Genomic DNA, 25095 nt, shown 5'->3' on the forward strand with positions numbered 1-25095 from the left:
TAAGGTCTTCTACCAGAGACATCCATGAAGCCAAATCTAATGGACCACCATTCCTAATCTTTATTTAGTTTGACCACTTGGCAGGATCTGGCACTGCTGATCACAACCTTTTAAAATGTTGATCTCCTTGATGTCATACTCATCTGGTTTTCCTTCTTTGTCCAGCAGCCATGTTATCCTTTCAGGTTCTTCTCTTGTACTTAACCCATAAACACTGATAATTCTCAGGGATAAAGTTTTTTCTTTGTTTTTTTGTTTTTTTAAGATTTTATTTATTTATTTGACAGAGAGATCACAAGTAGGCGGAACAGGCAGAGAGGAGGAAGCAGGCTCCCTGCTGAGCAGAGAACCGATGTGGGGCTTGTTCCCAGGACCTTACGACCATGACCCAAGCCGAAGGCAGAGGTTTAACCCACTGAGCCACCCAGGCGCCCCTTCTCAGGGATAAAGTTCTACACTCTTCCATTCTGATGCTGTGCACCAAGAGTACAACCTCAAAAGGTTTATGAACCAAGGCAAGTAAAAATGAATGATGTGATTCAGATCTAAGACATTAGAAAGTGATGAAAACTATGAACCAGATAGCTCAAATTTCATACAGAGAGGGCAGTCTCCCTTTGGCCTAACCCAATTGTTGTTGTATAGGAAAGTAGTCCTATGTACTGGAATTTCAAAAAAGCCTATTTCTGTGTGCACTTTCTTCATCTTAGAAACAGTGTGTGGGGGTGCTGGGGTGGCTCAGTGGGTTAAAGCCTCTGCCTTCAGCTCAGGTCATGATCCCAGGGTCCTGGGATTGAGCCCTGCATCCGGCTCTCTGCTCAGCGGGGAGCCTGCTTCCTTCCTCCTCTCTCTCTCTCTCTGCTTGCATCTCTGCCTATTTGTGATCTCTGTCTGTCAAATAAATAAATAAAATCTTAAAAAAAAAAAAAGAAACAGTGTGTGAATGATGATGATCATGTTAAAATACCAGTAATCCAATTCAAACCATAAGCTGTTGTCTATCATCCCTGCAGATTCTCCTTAAACAATCTCATCTGGGGACTTCTAAAGAGGGTGGCAGAGTAGGAGGACCCTAAATTCATCTTGTCCCATGGATACAACTAGATGACACTTGTACCAGAGCAAAAAACACAGAAAAGGACTTAAAGACTGGCTGAACAAACTTCACAACTAAATGTAGAGAAGAAGCCACAATGAAGAGGTTAGGAAGGGCCAGGACTTCGTGGGAACCTAAATCCTGTGGCTCTGACCACTGGAGGAAGGGAACCTCAGGCATTGAGGCAGGTAAGAAACAGACTAGCATATCGAGAAACCGAGAGAAGGAAGAGAAATCCCCATAGCATTTGGCTTTGAAAATTAAAGGGGCCAAATTTCATGAGGGCTTACAAGTGGAACTTAAAAGCCTGGAACTTTAGAAACTAGTAGGGCTTGGCTCTGAGAGAACCCAGAGGGCAACAGGAAGCTGAGACCCTGCCTTTAAAGAAACAGCACAGCAAATAGCCTGTGGAGAAGCAGCAGTTTGAAAGGCACCTGAGGTTTATGGGAGGGAGAGTTAGTTACTAATCTCAGAGTTTGTTTATTTTTCATTATTTTTTTAAAAATAGGCTCCATATCCATTTTGGGGCTTGAACTCATGACCCTGAGATCAAGAATTGTGTGTTCTACTGACTGAGCAGGGACTTCTCTAGGAACAAAGGAATTTCTGTCCCTCACCCCTCATCAAAAACACAGAGCCACCTGCAGGAACAGCGTGGTGCTGGGACTCACGACGTACCTGGTTTAGAGGTATGTTGTGATACCTGTATCCTGTGCCACTCCCACCCCCCCAGCCAGACCTGCCTCAGTCCTGGTGCTGGGGGTCCCCTCCCCCAGAAGACTCCAGCAAACCTCGTCTCCTGACCACCCAAGGATGATGTGCCCATGAAAGGAAGTGGTAAGTACTGAATGGGAAAAATCTACAGCCAAGAAAACTCCATCCAGCAAGGCTGTCATTCAGAATAGGAGAAAGAACGAGTTTCTCAGACAAACAAAAACTAAAGGAATTCATGACCACTAAACCAGCCCCACAAGAAATATTAAAGGGGACTCTGTGAGTGGAAAGGAAAGATGATGAGTGAGAGTATGAAAAGAAGGAAACACAAAAGCAATAAAAATAAGTATTTCTGTAAAACATCAGTCAAGTGTTCACAAAATAAAAGGGCATAAAATATGACAAATATCTAAAATGCTGGGGGGGAGAGGAGTAAAGAATGGGTTCAAACTTAAGTGACCATCAGCTTAATATAGACTGCTATATGCAGATATATATACAAACCTCATAGTAACCACAAATAAAAAAAACCACTAATAGATACGCAAAGGATAAAGAGAAAGGAATCAAAGTTTATCACGAAAGAAAACCAGCAAACCATGAAGGAGAAGAAAGGATCAGAGAAAAACTACAAAACAAGTAACAGAATAGCAATAAATATGTATCTATCAATAATTACTTTGAATGTAAAGGGACTAAATGTTCCAGTCAAAACACACCGGGTGACAAAGTGGATGAAGAAACAAGACGCATCTGTAGAGAGACTCATTTCAGACCTAAAGACACCTGTAGACTGAGGAATGGAGAAACATTTTTCATGCAAATGGTTGTCAAAAGAAAGCCAGAGTAGCCAATACTTCTAACAGACAAAATAGGCTTTAAAACAAAGACTGTAAAAAGAGACAATGAAGGACACTGTATAATAATAAAGGTGATAATCTGACAAAAAAATAAAACAACTGTAAATATTTATTCACCCAAAATGGGAGCAGCCAACATAAAACAGTTAATAATAAACATAAAGGAATTAATTGATAGTAATACAATAGTAGTAGGAGATTTTAACACCCCACTTTCATCAGTGGACACATCATCCAAACAGAAAACCAACAAGGAAACAGTGGCTTTGAATGATGCACTGGACCAGATAGATTTAGTAGATATATTCCAAGCATTTGATTCTAAAACAGCAGAATACACATTCTGTTCAAGTGCACATGGAACATTCTCCAGAAGAGATCACATATTAGGCCACAAAACAAGTCTCTACAGATTGAAAAAGATCAAAGTCATACCATGCATTTTTTCTGATCACAACACTATGAAACTAAGGATCAACCAGAAGAAAAAATCTGGAAAGGCCACAAATATATGGGGTTAAATAACATGCTACTAAACAATGAATGGGTCAACCAGGAAAGAAAAGAAAATTAAAAAGTACATGGAAACAAATGAAAATGAAAACACAATGGTCCCAAACTTCTGGGATGCAGCAAAAGCAGTTCTAAGAGGGAAGTATATAGCAATACAGGCCTATCTCAAGAAGCAAGAAAAATCTCAAACAACCTAACCTTACACCTAAAGGACCTAGAAAAAGAACAACAAACAAAACCGCAAACCAGCAGAAGAAAGGAACAAATAAAGATTAGAGAAGAAATAAATGATAAAGAAACTAAAAAAAACACCAATAGATCAATAAGGGGTGCCTGGGTGGCTGAGTCATTAAGTGTCTGCCTTCAGCTTGGTCCTGGGATCGAGCCCCACATCAGGCTCCCTGCTCAGCAGGAAACCTGCTTCCCCCTCTCCCACTCCCGCTGCTTGTGTTCCCTCTCTCTCTCACTGTGTCTCTCTCTGTCAAATGAATAAATAAATGTTAAACAAAAAAACAAAACAAAACAGATTGGGCACCTGGGTGGCTCAGTGGGTTAAAGCCTCTGCCTTCGGCTCAGGTCATGATCCCAGGGTCCTGGGATCGAGTCCTGCATTGGGTTCTCTGCTCACCAGGGAGCCTGCTTCCCTTCCTCTCTCTCTCTGCCTGCCTCTCTGCCTACTTGTGATCTCTGTCTGTCAAATAAATAAATAAAAATCTTAAAACAAAACAAAAAACAGATCAGTCAAACCAGGAGCTGGTTCTTTGAAAAGATCAGCAAACTGATAAACCTCTAGCCAGACTCACTGAGGGTTGGGGGGCAGGGACACTAAAAAAAAACCAAAATCACAAATAAAAGAGAAGAAATAACAACCAACACTACAGAAATACAAACAAGTGTAAGAGAAGATTATGAAAATCTATATGCTAACAAACTGGATAACTTAGAAGAAATGGATAAATTCCTAGAAACATACAACCTATTAAAACTGAAGCAGGAAGAAATAGAAAATTTGAACATACTGATTACTACCAAGGAAGACTGGATGAGTAATCAAAAAATTCCCAACAAACAAAAGTCCAGCACCACATGGCTTCACAAAGTCCACCAAACATTAAAAAAAAAAAGTTAATACCTATTCTCAAACTGTTCCAAAAAAAAGGAGGAAAGCCTCCAAACTCATTTTATGAGGCCAGTATCATCCTGAGAACCAAAACCACATAAACATACCACAAAGAGAACTATAGGCCAATTTCTCTGAAGAACATAGATGCAAAAATCCTCACCAAAATACTATCAAACTGAATCCAACAATACATTTTAAAACATCATTTACCATGACCAAGTGGGATTTATTTCCAGGTTGCAAGTATGGTTTAATATTTGCAAACTAATCAACATAATACATCACATCAATAGAAAAAGGATAAAAACCATATGATCATTTTAACAGATACAGAAGAAGCATTCAGCAAAAAATACCATTCAGATAAAAATGCCTTCAACAAAGTAGGTTTAGAGGGAGAACATACCTCAACATAATAAAGGCCATCTATGAAAAACCCACAGCAAATATCATACTCAAAGAGGAAAAAACTAAGAGTTTTTCCCCTAAGGTCAGGGACAAGACAAGGATGTCCACTTTCACCACTTTTATTCGACATAGTACCAGAAGTCCTAGCCAAGCAATCAGACAACAAAAAGAAATAAAAGGCATTCAAATCAGAAAGAAAGAAGTAAAACTGTCACTGTTTGCAGATGACACGATACTTTATATAGAAAACCGAAAGTCTCCACCAAAATAAATACTAGAATTGATAAAATGAATCCAGTAAAGTTGCAGGATACAAAATCAATGGGCAGAAATCTGTTCCATTCCTATACACTTTTTTTTTAAAGATTTTATTTATTTATTTGACAGAGATCACAAGTAGGCGGAGAGGCAGGCAGAGAGAGAGAGTGGAGGAAGCAGGCTCCCTGCAGAGCAGAGAGCCCACTGTGGGGCTCGATCCCAGGACCCTGGGATCATGACCTGAGCTGAAGGCAGAGGCTTTAACCCACTGAGCCACCCAGGCGCCCCGATTCCTATACACTATTAATGAACTAGCAGAGATTAAGAAAACAATTCCATTTACAATTATGCCAAAGATAAGAAACCTTGGAATAAACCTATTAAAGAGATAAACAGTATGTATCCTGAAAACTATAAAACACTGATGAAAGAAATAGAACAACAAAGAAATGGAAAGAAGTGCCATGTTCAAGTGTTGGAAGAACAAATATTGTTAAAAAGTCTATACTACCCAAAGCAATCTACAGATTTAATGCAATCCCTATCAAAATACCAATAGCATTTTTCACAGAACTAGAACAAACAATTCTCAAATTTGTGGAACCACAAAAGACCCTGATAGCCAAGGAATTTTGAAAAGGAAAGATGGAGGCATCATGATTCCGGACTTCAAGTTATATTACAAAACTATAATAATCAGAACAGTATGGTACTGGCACAAAAATAGACAAAGTTCAATGGAACAGAACAGAAAACCCAATTATATGGTCAATCTTTGACAAAGCAGGAAAGAATATCCAACGGGAAAAAGACAGTCTTTTCAACAAATGCTGTTGGGGAAAACTGGTCAGAAACATGTAAAAGAATAAAACTGGACTACTTTCTCATACCATATACAAAAATAGACTCAAAATGGTTGAAATACCTAACTGTGAGATCTGAAACCATAAAAATCCTAGAAGAGCACAAAGAAGATATTTGCAAATAACATCCCCAATAGAGTTAGTATCCATAGAAAGAACTTATACAACTCAAAACACCAAAAAATCCAAATAATCCAATTGAAAAATGGGCAGAAGATATGAACAAACATTTCTCCAAAGACCTAGATGGCGAGAGACACATGAAAAGATGTTCAATATCACCCATTATCAGGGAAGTGCAAATTAAAATCAAACTGAGATATCACCTCCCATCTGTCAGAATGGCAAAAACACAAGAAACAACAGGTGCTGGTAAGGGTGTGGAGAAAAAGGAACCCTCTTGCACTGTTGGTAGAAATGCAAACTGGTGCAGGCACTCTGAAAAACATACAGCGTTTCCTCAAAAAGTTAATAGAATTAACCTACAATCCAGGAATCACACCACTGGGTATTTACCCAAGAACACAAAAAACACTAATTCAAAGGAATACACGCACCCCTATTTTTATAGCAGCATTATTTGCAATAGCCAAATTATGGAAATAACCCAAGTGTCCATCAGTACATAAATGGATAAAAAAGTGGTATATGTATATACAATGGAATAGTAATCATTTAAGAAAATGAAATCTTGTCATTTGCAAGGACGTAGATAGAGCTAGAGAGTATAATGCTAAGTGAAATAAGTCTGTCAGAGAGACAAATACCACATGATTTCACTCATGTGGAATTTAATGAGCAAAGGAAAAAAAGACAAACCAAGAAACAGATTCTTAACTCTATAGAAAACAAACTGATGGTTACCAGAGGGAAGGTGGGTGGGGGATGGGTGAAATAGATGAGGATTAAGGAGTGCCCTTGTGATGGGCACCGGGTGATGTATGGAATTACTGAATCACTATATTGTACACCTGAAAATAGAACACTGTACATTAACTATATTGGAATTAAAATCTTAATTAATTTTGCAATAGGATGGATGAAAAAAATCTATTTTCATTGCTTCGATACCCACTTTATGCTAAAAATTTCCAAATCCCTAAAACTCTCTCTCTCCCCTGAATTCTACACAGGTCCATATATAAAATGCCTTGTTGACTTCATCTGTGTTTGTTTATTTTTTTAAAGATTTATTTATTTGACAGAGAGACACAGCAAGAGACAGGACACTAGGGGGAATGGGAGAGGGAGGAGCAGGCTTCCTGCTGACCAGGGAGCCTGATGCCCCTAAGATCCCAGAACCCTGGGATCATGACCTGAGCTGAAGGCGGCTTAATGACTGAGCCACCTAGGCACCCTGACATCATCTGTATTTAGCTGTCTCCTTAAAATGATCTCTTCCCTCTTCATCCTTTCTCCCCAATCATTTTCTCCAGTTATAGTCTCCATTTTGGTAAAATTGTTCCAACAATCCACCCACTCAAGCCAGAAATCTAGGAGCCATTCTTGAGTGTTCTTTTCTCTCACCATGAATATAGCCAACATTTATTTAGTACCCATGACATGCTTTCCAGTCAACGTTGATCCTATTTCTGGATTCCACCTAATGGTCTAATCCCATTTGCCACCATAATTTCATCTAGATGACTAACAGCCTCCCACTGGTCTCTATTCCTTGCACCTTCTCCCATTTAGTCTATCGTCCATACTGGGGCTAGAATTCTCTAAAAAGTAAGTAAATCTTAAAATGTCACCAGCGTGCTTAAGCTTCAAAGTTTCTCTTTTCGATCATAGGAAAATCTATCATCTTTAACACTGTTTACAAGGCCCCTGTGGGTCTGTCTCACCAACATTTCTTTAGTTCTCAAAATGCTATAATCTCGTTGCCTCTGAATGTACTGTACACTTGGTTAAGAACTCTCAGACTTCATATTGCTTCCTACAGGTCACTAGCTTCCCTTAACCGCCCCTGTTCTTCACATCTCTTAACACTCGGAACTCTGCACCCAGGCAATTAACTGTACAAAATATCTACCTCCTCTATCAGACTAAGATTAGGAAGGCAGAAACCACCCACCCCTTGTTCACCACTTGATTTCCCAGTCCCCAGCACAGCGCTGGCTCTCAATAAATGTCTGTTGAAATAATTACACTCACTCCTGCATAGAGCTAGCTATTTGAGTCTTCCCCTAATTCCCCACTCTATTTTCTTCTGAGAGAAGAAAGTCACCTCTGGACCCGTTCTCCTCCAAGAGCATTTTTTGTTTTCAGGTGAACGAGTGACTGACCCAGCCAAGCGAGGCTGATCTTAAGGCCCCGGCCTCTTTAAGCGCGGGGGCTTGGGAGTGGAGAGCTGGAGTACTACCATCAGGCGTAAATAATCCAAGCAGATCCAGGTCCTGAGCCCAGCAAACACGTGCTGCCTGCGGAGCGTGGAGAGGGCGGGCACCCGGGAGGAAGGTCCCAGGCGGCCGGAACGTGCTCGCGCCCGAGGCCGCCGCGGCGCGGCCGTCCGGGTCTCGGAGCGAGCGCACGTGCGCCGGCCAGACCCAGCGGAGGCAGTGTCCGGGCACTCGCGAGGAAATGGAGGGCGAGGCGCCGTTCAGAGCTAGGGAACAGTGTGGGCTGAGTTTCGCCCCGAGAGGGGAGAGCGAGGAAGGAGAAGCTCTGACGGCCGGAGAGGAGAAAGGGAGGATCACGAGCTAGGTAAGGCTGGCCAACCTAAAGCTTGGGAGGAAAGGGGGGCGGGGCTGGAGGAGTCGCGGAATAAAAGCGCACCGGGAACGAGTAGCGAGCTTATTCCGAAGTCGGGGTCGGAAGCGCTCACACCTGGGGGCCCGCGGTGGGGAGGTGGAAAGGCGGTGGTTTAGGAACCCCGCCCCGGGTACAGCCGGGCTCAGAGCTGACCCAGCCCCCTCCCCCCCCTTGACCTGACTTCCTCCTTCTAGCGTTAGCGGCCGCGGCCTCACCCTCGGCCAGCGTCGAAACCCCCGGTTGACTCCGCCCGCTACTAGTCGGGCGGGTGGGGGTGGGGCCCGTTTCCTCAGTGGTCGACGCTTGGTCGGCGTCCGCGTCAGCCGGAGCCCAGCGCGTGACGCAGCACGTCGACGTAAGTGACGCGCAGACCCGGGCCGCTCCTCCTTCCCTGAGTGAGTGCCGGCCGGGTCGGGGCGGGGGAGAAGAGGGAGGGCGGGGGAGGGAGAGGCGACCCGGGAGTCGTTGTGGGCCGTGGGCCGGACCGGGTCTCTGGGCGGCGGGAGCCAGGGCCGGGCAGAAGGGCTTGGCGGGCCGTTAGGGGGCCGCCACGGCTGTCGGGTCCCTTCCTCTGCCGGACTTGCGCGCCCCGGCGCCCGGAGCCTCCGGCGCTCTGCCCACCCCGCTTCAGCTCGCGTCTCCCGACTCCAATTAGGTCAGGCTCGGAGTCCCGCGGCCGCGGCTCCGGCCCCCAACGCGCGGCGGCCACCCGGCTCGCCTTTCTTTCTTCCCTCGCCTTCCTCTCTTCTTGCCTCCCCCTCCCCCCCCCCTTTCTTTTCACGTAGCTGGGGTTTTGTTTTTTGTTGTTTTAGGCTTTAGGGGTTTTGTGCCTCAGCCTGAGCTCATGGGTGTACATTATCATGCTCCTCTTTTGTAGAGCAACCCGACGGCCATGGAGGCCGAAGAGACGATGGAATGCCTTCAGGAGTTCCCGGAACATCATAAAATGATCCTGGACCGATTGAATGAACAGCGAGAGCAGGATCGGTTTACTGACATCACCCTGATTGTCGACGGTAGGTAGAGTGGTGGGCAGAGCAGCGAATTTGTGGCTTCCGTTCTTATCTCCCCTTCCCCCACCCGCCTTTTATACCCCCCTTGTCTGGCCTGTGCCTATTGAGTGTGCGCTGGGACCTGGCAGGGACTTGTCAGTGCCCACTCACTGTAGACCATGTTGCAGAAGGCTAGTTGGCTGGTCATGCTTTCAACATAATCTTAGCTTCTTTGCCGCCTTTGTACGTTTTCCCATTGCACCCTTGAGTGCAAGATGATGGTGTTGGAGATAGGGAGAATATCTCTAAATTTTTGGTTTATAGCCTTCCATACATAAGCTGCTTTGAGGAGACTTTCACAGCAATCATCTGGGAAGTGTTGATTCTTTCTAGTTTCCCAGATGGTTTTGGAGGGAGAATGTGAGATTCCTTTGCAGCACTGGTACCCTCTTTGGGAAACCTCAAATCAAATGGGGTCTTTACCAGTATTAGGAGTTGTCCTTATAATGGAGGCAAACGCAGCTTGGGTATCTTTTCTATTTAGTGAAAATAGGCATCTCAAGGCAGGCTATTCTTTATAGATCTGCTGTATTGTAGGTCTACCGCTTCCAAATATTAGGCATTATTAACATGTTTTCCAGAGCAAATACATCCAGCTTTATGCTTATTCTATGGCTTTTTCTTCTCTCTTTCCAAGTGATGTATGTAACATTTTGGGTTGTGTTTATAATTAGGAGTTTTATGTGAATAGGATTTACTTTGGACTCTTTTAAGTGGTAAGAAGCTCCGTACCGTACCTCTTTTTGTTTTGTAAACTGGGTTTTATAAAACTGACCTAATAAAGTCTTTGAGGTAAAGATCTGGCTTTGTGTCTAATTAAAATTGAAGTTTGTCGAGATAGCTACTAAGAACATTCTGACTTTAGTTCGGTAATTTATATAGTATTATGATTATAGTATGGAGAAAGGTCTGCTTTATATAATTTCCTACTTTGTTTTTTGGTTTTACTTTTGATTTTTGAATATATGTGATTCTCTTTTTTTTTCTTTTTCTTTTTTCTTTTTTTTTTTTTTTCTTTTTAATCTAGGACACCATTTTAAGGCCCACAAGGCTGTTTTGGCTGCTTGCAGTAAGTTCTTCTACAAATTCTTTCAGGAGTTTACTCAGGAACCTTTGGTGGAGATAGAAGGTAAATGCTTATTTTAAATACAATACTTAGCAAACATTATAATTGTTGAAGAAGTGTTAGTAAATTTAGCAGGATACCATGGGAAATAGGCATCAATGGTTCCTATTAGGTGACTGGATAAATTGTTCTTTTGACACTTGAGAATTCTTAGTTTCAGTAAAGTTCTTGGTAAAATGATCTGTCAGGAAAACTCTTAAATTAGATGGTAGATGTTGGTCTCTTAAAGGAGTCTTTTCCACTTCTAAAACCAGTGGTCCCTCTCTTTGGAAAATTTGTATTAAAAGTGAATCCCATCTTTGTTCAGTGGGCCAAAGTTTCAGACTGGTGGGGATACTGCAGGTTATGTAGAAGGTTCTTAATTAGCAAAGGTACATATGACACGCACAAAATGAAATGGGCTGCCATAATATGGAAAAGGCTAGGAAAGATGAACTGAAGTCTCATTCAGAAGTTCTAGTGGTTAGAGTCAGGGATGGAAGGAATCATTCAGTAGATATGGCCTTAAAGTAGAAAATGATTTTGGTACTTGCTTGATTTTTTATAATAATAGCTTCCCTAAGTGCCAGCTATAGTGCTTTGCGCCTGTGTGCCTTTTCTGAGATTTGCCGCAATCCTTTGAAATAAGTGGTATTATTTCCAATTTACACATCAGGGAACAGGCTGTAAATTGTTAGTTGCTCAGCATTGTCCAGCTAGCAAGGGATTCACTTGACGCTATTAATTACTATGCTTTTGGCTTATACTGCTACATTAGCTATCCCTCCCTGTTGTTCAGAACTGTAGGAAATAAATAAGCTTGCCTACATAAATACAGAATTTTAGTTCTTTCAGTGTTCTTGGATTTGTATCTTTTTGACAGTGTATATATTCTTTGTTATGAATGAGTTGCCTGGAAACGCTCTTCCCTTGGGGAAATTTGGTGCCCTGGGGAGTAAAGAAAATGAAAAAGTTAAGCACGTTCCTCTTTTGGGTACATTTCAGTTTATCTAACATTCTGGCTGATACATCCATAGATAATCTTTTCATTATCTGTGATGGACAGAGCCACAGGCATAATGGAAATCCACAAAGCTTACTAAAGTGAGAATCTAGCTGCCTGTACACTATTGGTTTCTATTACAGGGCAAGATTTCATCCATTCATTTACCTGAGGTACTATGTGATGCCATGCAAGTTATTTTATTTCAGTTGCATATTTTCCTCCTCATCTGAAGAGGCCTTACTACTTTATAGGCTTGTAATGATTAATTGAAATAACATATGCAGAGTGCTGAGCGTAGTGTTTGATGCATTGTCAAAGCTTTATAAATTGGGTCTGTTTGTCAGATTGAATACCTGTTAGGTGTTGTGCACTGTAGTAGAATCAGGAAGTGAAGAACTGATGAATAAGATAGCCCTTAAAGAATTTGCAGATTTAATCACAGGTGACCAATAGGTATAGAAAGGAATACCAAAAGTGTTGCAGAGACTTTTATTGTGGAGTAATGTAGCTGAGGAGAGAGAATGAATAATCTGGTCTACCTTAGAGAGAGGAACAATTTTAAAAAGGAGTTGACTTAAGTTTTTTGTTTTTGTTTTTTTTTTAAGATTTTTTATTTATTTATTTAACAGGGAGAGCACAAATAGGGGGAGTGGCAGAGGGAGAAGCAGGAGATTCCATGGAGCAGGGAACCCGATGTAGGGCTTGATCCCATGACTTGGGATCATGACCAGAGCCTAAGGCAGATGCCCAACCGTCTGAGCTATCCAGGTCCCCATGACTTCTGCTTTTTAGGCAGAATCTTAAACAGTCAAAAAATCATTGGCCCTTGGTGGGGAGGCAGAGGGTGGTGGGATTATGGACATTGGGGAGGGTATGTGCTATGTTGAGTGCTATGAAGTCAGTGCTATGAAGTAAACCTGGAGATTCACAGACCTGTACCCCTGGGGCTAATAATACATTATCTGTTTATTAAAAAAATAAATTAAAAAAAAGATTAAAAAAACAACAACAACAAGTGGCCCAGGCTAGAATATGCATTGCTTTTGGAGCAAAGAATATATCTGGAGAACTAGGATCTTCTCTTCTAGAGACTGATCACCTTGAGATTGTTTCTTGTGCCTTTTAGCTCCTCTGACCTACTGTCTTCATTATAGTATATCACTTAGAAGCTTTATGGACAAATGAGAAAACAGAATGTAAGAACATTTCTGTTTTTGTTACTTCAGGTTTAAAAAAATCAATTTGGCTCAGTTTTTTCTTAAGCCATTAACTTTGGGATCACTGTACAACCTGTCTAGGTCACCTGGCTATAGAAAAAGCCTGGCCATGTAATTCGAAAACCCAATTTTCCTTTACTGTTGTCATTTGTATAAGCTTGGACATGTTGGCTAAAATATATATAGATTTTAATATATAGGATACATCAAGTAATTTTGCATTATGTCACATATATAAATATATATATATTTTAATGTATAGGGTACATCAAGTAATTTTGCATTATGTCATGACATTTTGAATTTTATGATACTCTGCTGTTAAAATTCTCTGAAGAATACATTTTATTTTGTTTTGATTTGGGTTTGCTTTGTTTCTAGCAGGCAGTCAACCTGCTTTAGGTTCAGACTGCCTTATGTGGACTGTGGATGTAATTCAATTTTGTTTTCAAAACTTTTGTTGTGTTCAGGTCCCAGGTGTGCTCAGCATCTGGGTGGTAGTCAGCATAATAGTGCAGTACTCAGACCCTGTGCTGTGTACTGCCTCAGCTCAGTTCTACACGAGTAGCTCAGTGGCTAGAGCAGAACTTATTCACAGAGGACCTTTCTCTAGTTCCTTCTTCTGACTTCTTCTGCACTTTACCTCCAAGGAGTAACTTTTCCTGATTGTCTGGCTAGAAAACTGGGGTTTTAGCTTCCGTGTGCTGTCATATGCTTCCCACAGTGGGATCTGTTTCCTAAGACAAAGCGGTGAGAGGAAAAAAATTAAGATTTCTCTCCATGCTCTTCAGATCATAGTATGTTTCCTAGCTCTGTCAGAAAGAAAAACTTTCTCTAAGGATTAGTACCTGCTTGGTGGCCACCAGCCACCAGTGTGCAGCATCAGAACCGGAACTTGCTTTGAGGCAGGACTGAGAGGAATAAAAACCAAGTATTTCCGGACCTGCTTATACTCTCCATTCCCTTTTCTGGTTCTCTAGCCAGAAAGAGTTTCTTCTGCAGCTTTTTTGTCTCTTCCTGCTACCTAGGAGTAGGATTTGGGCTGTCTTCAAGTCAAGTTGGGATATGTGGGAGGAAAAATAAAATCCTAGGAAACTCACTGCTGTTCTTTGAGTTTTGATTTCTCTCCCCACCCTGCTTTTTTGTTTGTCTTTCAGAATCCTTATCAAATGTATTCAGAATACATTTGCTTTATGTATTCTTCCCTGGACTTATGATTGTAAGCGGTAGACAAGATGGAGTGTGGGGAGTGGATGAGTGTGTTTTCTTCCTCTTAGCTAGAATTGGAACCCCCATCTCTAAAATATGAATAATGACCTCACTCTATAGATCTAGAATGCTACACTTTTTTGCTTCATCCTAAGTGAAAAAAGGAAGATTCAGGTTAAGGTGTTCATATTAACACTTTCTTTAGATACTCAGAAAAATTGTGTTCTCATGTACACTTCTGTTATAAAAGGAGCAAGGGATTAATTAGTAAGTGGGCTGGGATTTGAAAGTTACCAGACTAGTCCTGATGGGGAATAGTTCTTCACAATTGCATCTGTCACCATGTCACTTACCTGGGCAGGTGTTACCAGTTTAGTTCATGTTAGCTGATCAGATCAATGATTTATTCCTAGAACTAATGCTGGACTGGCAACTCAAGCACCTAAGATGCTTATTTAAAAAAAAAAAAAAATTGCCTGTCCCACTTTTGATTCTGGAGATCAGAGACCCATCCTTTTATTAAGTCTACAATGATTCTGATTAACCAAAATTGGGAATTAAGTCTACAGTTCCTTATTCAAATCCTTGGAGGCCAGATGTTTCTTGAAATTACAAATTTTCTAAAGATAATGCAGTCTGTGTAATGTGATACTCCCAGTGGGGTCTAGGGTGACATCCTATAACCAAATAGTATTTTGGAAGAGTAGCATATTAATATTTACTCTAAGTGGGATAAAGACTATAAATAGCCCCATGTCAGTTCAAATCAAAATTTCCTTCCAAATTTATGGGAAAACTTCGGTCTTAAGAGATTTGGGGGATTTTGGAATTACGAGTAAGAGATTATGAGCCTGGGGTGCCTCGGTGGCTCTGGGTTGAAACCTCTGCCTTCAGCTCAGGTCATGATCCCAGGGTCCTGGGATCAAGCCCCACGTCAGGCTCTCTTCTTCCCTTCCTCTCTGCCTGCCTTTCTGCCTACTTGTGATCTCTGTCTGTCAAATAAATAAAATCTTAAAAGAGAGAGAGATTATGAGCCTGCAGTGAATGAAGTCATAGGTATTCAAACTCTTCTAAGCCTGAATGTTTCCTGCTGTCATCTTATGTAAAAATCTTTTTTTTTTTAAATGTATATATCTTTATTTTGAACTTAGGAGTCGGGCCATCTGGGGTTGATTCTAGTTTTCATCACTCAAGTAACTTGCCAAAGTCACAGTTATTAATTTCTGTGCCTCAGTTTTTCTATCTGTAAAATGGAGGTTACAATAAAGTTCTCTATAGGATTGTTGTGAGGATTGAGTTAGTAATTGTGAGGTGTTTGGAGTTGTGCTTGGTATTTGTAGTGTTGTGTGTGTGTGTTTGATTAAAAATCAAAATCTCATTCCACTTCAAGAAAAATTTACACGTTTTTAGAACGGACTTTTGTTGCACTTTTAAATATTTGGTTAAAACTCCTTAAAAAAATTTAGTTACTCTCCTATAATAAAGAATAACAGGGTCAAAAGAATAACCAGGAAAAAAAGATTTAGGAGACTCAAAAGTAACCTTCAAAGAATCTAGTTATTTTAGTTTGCTTATTTAGGTATATAAAGTACATAGGAAGAACATAAAAGTATTTTTATATTTGTAGTTGTGTATATTGTATGCAGTTTGGACATGGGCATTTTTTAGTGTGAAAATTCTGTGTTAAAAGTAGGTTTCTTTTGGAACACCTGTCTGGCTCAGATGGTGCAGCATGTGACTCTTGATATCAGGGTTGTAGGTTCAAACGCCAAGTTGGGTGCAGAGATTATTTAAAAGTCTTTTAAAAATAAACTAGTTTTCTCTTTGTTTCAGTAGATTTTTGTAACCCTGCATTAGCAGATTGAAATAATAATATATAGCATTGAAGAGCACAAAGAAATAGAGTATCTTTTGGGCCAACATTTAAACCTAAAACTTGTAAAGAAAAGTTGGAATTATGGAAGCTTAATTTTAAAAGTGACTTTAGCTCTTCTTCATTCCTACTTTGTGTGTCTGCATTTTAGGGAGCATCGTGTTAGATATTGTGAGGTGAGTGTACAGAGACAAAAATCATTTCCCTCTCGCTTAGAGTCAAGAGATGCTCATGAGTTGTAATTGTCAGACAAGTACAGAGTTCACCTGGAGGGTGGGGGGAAGGGTAGACCATTAAAGTTTCATTTAGTATGTGGCATTAGAATTGAGCCTTCAAGGGTGGTAGGATTTGTACAAAGATAAAGTGATTAAGCATTCAGAAAGGAGGGTAAGTGTTAATAAAGACAAGGAAGTTTTAGAAGTGAAGGATTTGAAGATCAGTATATAGTATGGGATTTATAGAGTTTAAAATTTGGAAGGAAAGATAGTGGTAAATAGAGAAATAATGTGAAGTACCTTGAAATAAAGCCAAAGTGGTATGGAACTTTATTTGCTGAACTGTGGAAAGCCCTTGAAGATTCGGAGCTAAGTTGATGGAGAGATCCTTGCAGTAAAGTACCATATCTGTCCTGTAATAGCCCATTCATGTGTTTGAGTAGGTAGGTAGGTCATAAGGGCCTTAGAAATCTTTGGGAAAGATCTTAAAGCACTTTGGTAGTTATTGCTGGAACTTGGTACAGTCTTACTGTACCATTAATGAAAATTCCACCAGGAAATAATTTTCCAAAATTCAGATACTAATTTGGTTTTGAACACTGTGCTTTTTTTTCTTTACTAACGTTAGAACATTTGAATCGATGTGAGTACATGCTAATGGACATCTCTTTTTCTACAGGTGTTAGTAAAATGGCCTTCCGTCATTTAATTGAGTTCACATATACAGCAAAATTAATGATACAAGGAGAAGAAGAAGCCAATGATGTATGGAAAGCAGCAGAGTTCCTACAAATGCTAGAAGCTATCAAAGCCCTTGAAGTCAGGTAATTACTTTCTTAGTGACACAGTTATACTCAGTCGTGTACACCTTATTAGTCAAGATTTTATTATATGCCATAAACAACTGACGTTTTAAAATTAAGACTATTTAAGGATCTGTAAAATTCTGGATACTGATTGCTCTTTCTCTCACACTTGATTTCTCGTCCTTATGTAAAAACTGCTAAGGTTAACTAAAGTAGCATGTTTTGTGTCTAGTGAGGAGGACTAGGCAGCATTTAAGGAGTTATCTGGGTCCCTGTAAACTGTTTCGTTGGATTTGAGTTATTAATTGCGTGAAGCCTTACTCTAAAAAGGGTTTGGTTTACCAAGATTAACCTAATACTGTTTAAAAATAAGTGAGGAGGGGCGCCTGGGTGGCTCAGTGGGTTAAGCCTCTGCCTTCGGCTCAGGTCATGATCTCAGGGTCCTAGGATCGAGCCCCGCATCGGGCTCTCTGCTGAGCAGGGAGCCTGCTTCCCTTCCTCTCTGCCTGCCTCTCTGCCTACTTGTGATCTCTGTCTGTCAAATTAAAAAAAAAAAAAAATCTTAAAAAAAAATAAGTGAGGAAATAGATGAAGATTAATAGACGAGATGGGGGCGATAATCTGTGAAGTTAGAAATATGGTAGCCAGTACACCTGCCGTTTAAGTCTGTATACTTGCTAGATGGGCTAAATCTTGCTCTGAACTCTAAAGCACCTAGTGCAAAGAGAAAGGAAAGAAAAATCCTAAGTTACATTATGCATGGTTATGAGAGCAAACCAGTTGCTTAGAAGCAATTCCTGGTATTAAGACAGAAAATTTCTCATAGAGATTATGTATTAAGTGATACATTAAATGATATAACGAATAAAGACTTCCAATATCTTACATAATGAATATTGGCACCGTAATATAGTGACTAAGAACAAGAGTTCTCGAGTCTGGTAACCTGGGTGGTATCCTAGCTCTACCACTGTGTGACCTTTATGAAGTTACTCGACCTGTCAGCAACTTCACTTCCTCATCTGTCAAATGGGGATAATGGTCCTTTCTACCATAGGATTATTTGTGAGGGTTAAATGAATTAATGCATCTAAAGTACTTAGCATGGTATCTGGCATATAGTATTCCAAATTGAACTGGTCTTACAATTTTATATCTCCTGGCTCTGTTTCTTATGACCTTAGTATAGTCATTGGCATAACACTAAAGTGCAGTTTGGTGAACTCAGTTAGAAACGGGGCAACATGATTTAGTCCAACTCACTGGTGTGGTTCAGTCAAAAGATGTAATTTAGAGTAATTCTAAGAAATAATTGAACTGTAATCATCCATAAGTACCATTTTTCCATTTTAATTAGTTTGATGACAGAATTCAAGATTAATCCAAGAGCTTGGTGTGTATGTATTCTCTGATGCCTAGTGCTTGGCACATAGTAGGTGTGTGGTACACATTTGTGAATGGATGGATGGGTGCATGCTGATTAAAACCGGATCAGCACTCTCCTGTAGGGATAGCTGAGACATGCACAACAAAATTGAGGTGTGTTGAGGATATATATCTGATGATGCCATACTTTTTCAAAATGCAAGTAAAGGGAATACAGTATGGATGGGGCAACATCAGATTTGTGGTTAAATTCTGGATGAGAACCTTTTGGAAAAATGTTCTATCTGTGTGGTCCCTTTGCTCAAAGTAGTGAGTAGTATCTCACTGTGGGGAAAGTCCTTGACAGCAGAACAGTGGAAGATATTCTGACAATACCCTAGGTTGGATTTGGGAGGGTTAGGAATTGAATTCATGTGTATAGTCATTGGGAGATGAAGGTAAGAACAGCTGGGCACAGCTGTTTTCCCAGGCCTGCCTATTTAGAACCTTTCAGAAGATTTATTATCATAAGAGTGGGATCCTTACAGTAATTAAAACCATAAGTGAATGCTTTCAATATAAATACAGTTACATGTTGAGTTGTTTCTTGAACCAGTTCGGCATGCAGTATACTCTGAAGAGTTCTTTACAAACAGGAAGACAGTAGCTTTATGTATTGGCAGTTTATAATAATGCAATTTAGAAATAAAAATTAATTTAGTTGTGGTTAAATTGACTGATTAAGGCAACTCTGTATTGAGATTATAATGTTTTGCAAATTCAAAAGGTGAATTAGGTGCTCTGCTCACATTCGCAGTATGCAAGTATTTTTGGAATATAGTGTCATGTTTTTAAATGACACTGAGGAAAGTATGAGGACCTTATTTTGCTTTGCTGGAGTTGCATTATTGTTTGTTTGAAGCTGTGTAGGACAGAGTTCTTGATAATTTGTTAGGAAGCAACAGTTGCCTTATAGATTTTTCCTCTCCAGCCTGTTGGTGCAATTTACATGTAAAACAGTTCACCATATTAATACCGCGTTTGAATTTTGGCAGTTGTATACAGTGCTGTAATCCCTACCATAATCAAGACATGGGAACATTGCCATCATCCCAGGTTTTCTCATGACTCTTTAGTCAGCCCTCATCCCCAGCCTCAGTTATCCACTGATTTGATCTTTATCACTGTACTTGTATTTTATTTAGAATATCATATAAATGGAGTGCAGTTTTTGTGTTGGACTTTTTTCACTTAGCGTTATGTTTTAGAGGTTTGTCAGTGTTGTGGATATTAGTATTTTGTTCTCTTTTATTACCAAGTGGTATTCGATTGTATGGCTGTACCACCTGTTGATGGTGTTTCCACCTATTACAAATAAAGTGGCTATTCTTTCATTTCTCAGTAAGTATCTAGGAGTGGAATAGCTGGGTTGTATAGTAGGTATATTTAAATTTTTTTAAGCAACTGCTAAACTCTTTTCCAAATTGTTGTGCCATTTTACATTCCAACTCGCAGTATTTGAGAGCTCCCGTTGCTCCACAGCTTGCTAATTCTTGGTATGATCAGGCCTTTTCATTTTACTGTGCTAGTAGGTAAATAGTGGTTTTAATTTGCATTTCCCTTACAACTAATGATGAGAATTATTTCATGTGTTTTTTTGTCATATGCTTATCTTCTTTGGCAAGATGTCTGTTCAGATCTTTTGCCCATTTTTAAATTGGGTTATTGTCAAGAACTGTGAAGGGTCTGAGATTTTACCCTATTCACAAGCTATAAATTGGCCTGCCAGTTTTTTTGGATGCTGGCAGAAGACATGAGACTCCTGAGCCAGAGAGAAGGACCTTTATTTCTCTTACAGCATAAGGAGCAGCATGAACTCCATGCTTATACCAGTTTTTCTTGCCCTTCTCAGCGCCCTCCCCAAATCCCTTAGGGGTGACAGCAGTCGCCTAGGTGTGTGCCGTTTGTATTCATAGTGGTTTACATCACATTTGAGGAATACCTGGCTTTAGGAAACCGAAGTTTTTTTATAATGAGGTGCAAGCAAACCTGCCTAGAGGGGCCATTATCTTCATTATACTGGGCAATAATTGAAACTCCTCCACTTGAGAAGATTGAGCATTCTCTTCTAAGGCTATTTGCTGTGAATACAACCTTGAAAAGATCCAGAACAAAAGGTATCTTTGTTTACAAGACTTGCAGAAACAAGAGGGATCCATGGAGAGTTATCTTCCAACAATATCCTTGTTTCTACATTATTTTAGCTTCTGGTAAATTTTTCCAGGAGTATACTACTCTGTGACCCCTCTGATTAATCTGGTCAATAGGGACTGGTCCTAATCCATTCAGTTTTTTTTTTTCCACACTGGATTTAATTAAGGCAGCTGTCAACGAACTTGAAGCAACAGGATGTGGTCACCCTGCAGCGCTGAGCTAACCATCCACTCCCTTGAGGTCCTGGACTCAACCAACTTAGAAAGCCAGGTAGCTTTTATCTTTAGTCTTTGTGTTGACTTTTCCACTTAGCAGTAAGCATGAATCCAAGTATAGCAAGATCTTTTCGCACTTGCACAGTCTCTGCATTGGCCTACTGGGAGGAAGTCTAGGGTGTCTATCATCCATAATAACCCTAACCAGTGATTTGAGGCTTACAGAAATGACTTCCAGGGCCCAAGTGGTGTCATTGATCACATAGGCTTAAGTCAGACACAAATTTTGTGTCACCTTTTTAATTGGATGATTCCCATTGTAGGGAAAACTACCCAAGGATCACACGTAAATAACAAGTCAGTTATTCTTCCAGGAAACTCCCCAAGTACCCAAAAGTTACCTTGTTTTTGGAGAGATCGTCACTTCTGTCATCTGAGAACTGAACTGATCTGTTAGTGGTGTTTCCTTAAAAACTAGATGATCTCTTCTGTCCACCCCTGAAGCATAAGTCATCATACTTTTGGGGAGGGAAGTTAGTACCTGGCTCTAATACAAAATATGTTCCCTAGGGCATATAGGTGAGTTGGAAAGAAAGTGTTGTTTACAATGGTTTGTGCCCCAGAATAGGACCATCATCATTCCTGGGGCAGAAGCCTCAAATGTGGCTTCCCCCTTTCCTGGATTGAACCCGGTCATTGTTTTTTTGGAGGGATTGTCTGAAGGCAGTCAGTTCAAACCATTCTTTGTCTTATGCACGTGAATGCCACTTGAGTGGTAACTATCTACCTCATGAACTGAACGTCAGCTTTGGGAATAGCAGTGGGGCAATATGGAACATGTAGGAACTTGGCCATCCCCTGCTGTTTCCAAAAGACTTCTGGGTATAGTTAAGGGAAATGATCATCAAATCATGGTCAGAGTCGTTGGGCAGGGGAGAGTAGATCTAGCAGTTGATTTAAAGTTGCTTGTAACAGTAGGGGAGAGGTGCATCAGTGCATTTTCCTACAGAGGAAGGCCATAGGGGCAGTTCTAAAGGACAAAGACCATTAATACCTTCCTCCCTCATACCTCTTGAGTCTAAGATTTTCTCTTGCAGGTTTCAGGGTTGTTGCTCTCCCTTCACCTCCATAGAATCACTGTGTCCCATTCTAGTAGCTGTAACTTCACCCCTTTTCCAGTTATCCCCTCCTCTTACCCAGACGTTTCATCCAGAATGGTCAGGCACACAAGGCATTTTCATAAAACTTAGAGACCCATCATCTCTTCCATTTTGACTCAAAAGGGCCAGTCTTGTCTTTTTTTTTTTTTTTTAAGATTTTATTTATTTGAGAGAGAGCAGGCAAGCGAGCATGAGCCAAGGGTGGTGTTGAGGGGGAGGGAGGGGAATAAGCAGACTCTGCACTGGATCTCAGGACCCTGATATCATGACCTGAGCCAAAACCAAGAGTTGGATACTCAACCAGCTGAGCCACCTAGGCACCCACAAGGGCCACTCTTAAGTGTACCTGGCAAGCAGTATGTTCAACCAAGTGGTCATTATTTTTAGGATGTAAGATGATGTCAATTCAAGAAGAGAGTCAGATGACTGAATTGGAATTAAGTTTGAATCTTCTTTTTTTTTTTTTTAAGATTTTATTTATTTAATTGACAGATCACAAGTAGGCAGAGAGGCAGGCAGAGCGAGAGAGGGGGAAGCAGGCTCCCCACTGAGCAGAGAGCCCAGTGCGGGGCTTGATCCCAGGACCCTGGGATCATGACCTGAGCTGAAGGCAGAGGCTTTAACCCACTGAGCCACCCAGGCGCCCCAAGTTTGAATCTTCTAAGACCAGTTTTTTAAAAAAATTATTTTATTTATTAAAAAAAATTTTTTTATTACTATGTAATGTATTATTGGCCCCAGGGGTACAGGTCTGTGAATCGCCAGGTTTACACTTCATACCACATACCTTCCCCAATGTACATAGCCCAACCCTCTCCCTACCCCCTTCCCCTGGCAACCCTCAGTTTTTGTGAGATTAAGAGTCTCTTATGGTTTGTCTCCCTCTTGATCCCATCTTGTTTCATTTATTCCTTCCCTACCCCCCAAGCCCCCAAATGGCTTCTCAGCTTCCTCATATCAGGGAGATAATATGATAATTGCTAAGACCACTTTTGACTGGACTATCACCTGGAAGAAACACCAGCCAGGCTGTGCCAGGATTGCCATTGCAAGGGAAAGAAAAGGATTGTGTCTAAGAATGGTTAGGGCAGAATTCAAAATTTCCAATTCAGTTTCTATAACTTCCTACCCATTTTGTCTTGATCATTATCCAGGAAGCAGCTGAGAAGAGCCACCCCCTTTTTGGGGATGGCTGAGTTCGATGACCAAACTGCCTTACTCAGATTTTTGGACAAAGAGGAGATAAGGGAAGTAGAGTCAGAAATCTTCCGAAGTCTGTGTTGAAGGAGGCTTTTGTACTGCTCTATATCATCTAGATCTGGATGGTAGGGAGCTTGCAGGGTTTATCACGACCTTGACTGTCAGCCAATTATTGAGTAGCTTTAGGCACAGAATGATCAGACTGCAGATGATCCAGACAGCTGAACACACGACAGATTAGTTTCAAGGGCACAGTGGTGTGGCCAGAACCAGCAGATCAGTCTGGAAAAGCAGCAGTATAACCTTAAAAAGGTTCAGTGGTGAGACGGTACAGATAGCCCTGGGATGGGGTCAGAGGTCCAGTCTAGTCAGTCTTCAAGAACGGTCAGACAGTGCCCTGGGCAATGTAGCCTTCTTCACAAGATAAATAGGCCAGCGTTTGGTGGGTGTCACAAGTTGGCATCCAGTGGCAACTTCTCTATCAGAAGCATGGGTCCTTTACTTTATGCTCTCTCTGATGGTGGCTATGTCAGCATGTTCAGAATAATACTGGGTCTAGGGGGTAAGTGATGGAAGTCTAGGCAATGCAGTCTTGATCAGCACCTCATTCCCATTAGTATCATTAGAGAACAGGCCCTTACCTTGGGCATCTGAATCAGGGATGCAGATAGTTTGATCAGCAACTGCTATTGTGGTCCTGAGGATAGATGTCTTAATCTGCCAAGATTTCCAGCTCTTCCAAAATTCTAGGTCATTGGCAGCAGCCCAGGAGTCAGTAAAATACAATATGGTTCATTGTGGAGAATGTTTCCCAGGGCTGTGAAGAAAGCTTTTGAGTTCTGCCTTCTGAGCTCAGTGACCACATCCACTTTTGTGTAGTTGGTGCTAAAGCTGAGCATTTGCAGCCGTCCAGGGATTACCTTCAGTCTTGAGTTTAGCCAAAGCATCAGTGAATCAAAGACCTCATTAGAGGCACCTGGATGGCTCAGTGGGTTAAGCCTCTGCCTTTGGCTCAGGTCATGATCTCAGGGTTCTGGGATCGAGCCCCGCATCAGGCTTTCCGCTCAGCAAGGAGCGTGCTTCCTCCTCTCTCTCTGCCTGCCTCTCTGCCTACTTGTGATCTCTGTCTGTCAAATAAATAAATAAAATCTTTAAAAAAAAAAAAAAAAAAAGACCTCATCAATTTAGTGGCTTCCTTTGGGCAACAGAGTTGGGGGAACTTCCTTTTTTTTTTTTTTTTTTCATGTAAAGCCAAGAGGTCAACTGCTTTCTTGAGTGTCTTTTTTTTTTTTTTTTTAAGATTGATTTATTTTAGAGCAAGTGGTGGCGAGGGACAGAGGGAGGAGAGAGAATCTTAAGGAGACTTCCCACTGAGCATGGAGTCCTACTCCCTCCATCCCTCGACCCTGAGATCCTGACTTGTGCCAAAACCAAGAGTCGGACCCTCAATCATCTGAGCCACACATGTGCTCCTTGAGTGTCTTATTTCTGTTTGAGAAGTGAGACTTGGTGGGTATGTTTTAGTCTTAGTTGATGCATTCCCAAATGGCAGTATCAGGCTGGAGAGCCTCGAAGCCTGAATGGGTTTCAACAAGAGCCCAACAACAAGCTAATCCTTTTCTTTTCAAAGGGATTGTACCTTGTAGATGTGGCAGGTATAAAACCGGAGGTACAAAACCCAAGGTACACCTTGTGGGTGGAGTCTGGCTCCCTTTGCCAGAAGCTCTAATCTGCAAAAGAATCCATATCAAAGAGTTTTAGTTCAAAGAGGCTGTTAAGAGTTGTAGGGCCCCCAAAATTGAGATAAGAGTTGTAGGGCCCCCAAAATGGAGACTGTGCCAGCTTGATGGGTAACTTCCAGAGCAACCT

At 41.0% G+C, this 25095-nt stretch overlaps 1 protein-coding gene across 6 annotated transcripts in view; it reads left to right on the forward strand.

The window, feature by feature from the left end:
- Window positions 1–8310: 8310 nt before the first annotated feature.
- ZNF131 (zinc finger protein 131) overlaps window positions 8311–25095 on the forward strand; it is a 30885-nt gene continuing 14100 nt past the window's right edge. The window contains exons 1-4 of one of the 6 annotated variants that reach the window (XM_032851409.1): window positions 8312–8541; window positions 9467–9605; window positions 10669–10770; window positions 16946–17090. In XM_032851409.1, the coding sequence (XP_032707300.1) occupies window positions 9482–9605; window positions 10669–10770; window positions 16946–17090 (371 nt within the window). In that variant the 5' untranslated portion in view covers window positions 8312–8541; window positions 9467–9481. Of the gene's footprint in view, window positions 8542–8822; window positions 8985–9023; window positions 9245–9466; window positions 9606–10668; window positions 10771–16945; window positions 17091–25095 lie in introns of those variants that run through there. The other 5 variants (XM_032851413.1, XM_032851412.1, XM_032851410.1 and 2 more) reach the window with 5 other exon arrangements.

The sequence above is a fragment of the Lontra canadensis genome, unplaced genomic scaffold (assembly GCF_010015895.1).
Source record: "Lontra canadensis isolate GAN:19392208 unplaced genomic scaffold, GSC_riverotter_1.0 scaffold5, whole genome shotgun sequence".
NCBI lineage: Eukaryota > Metazoa > Chordata > Mammalia > Carnivora > Mustelidae > Lontra > Lontra canadensis.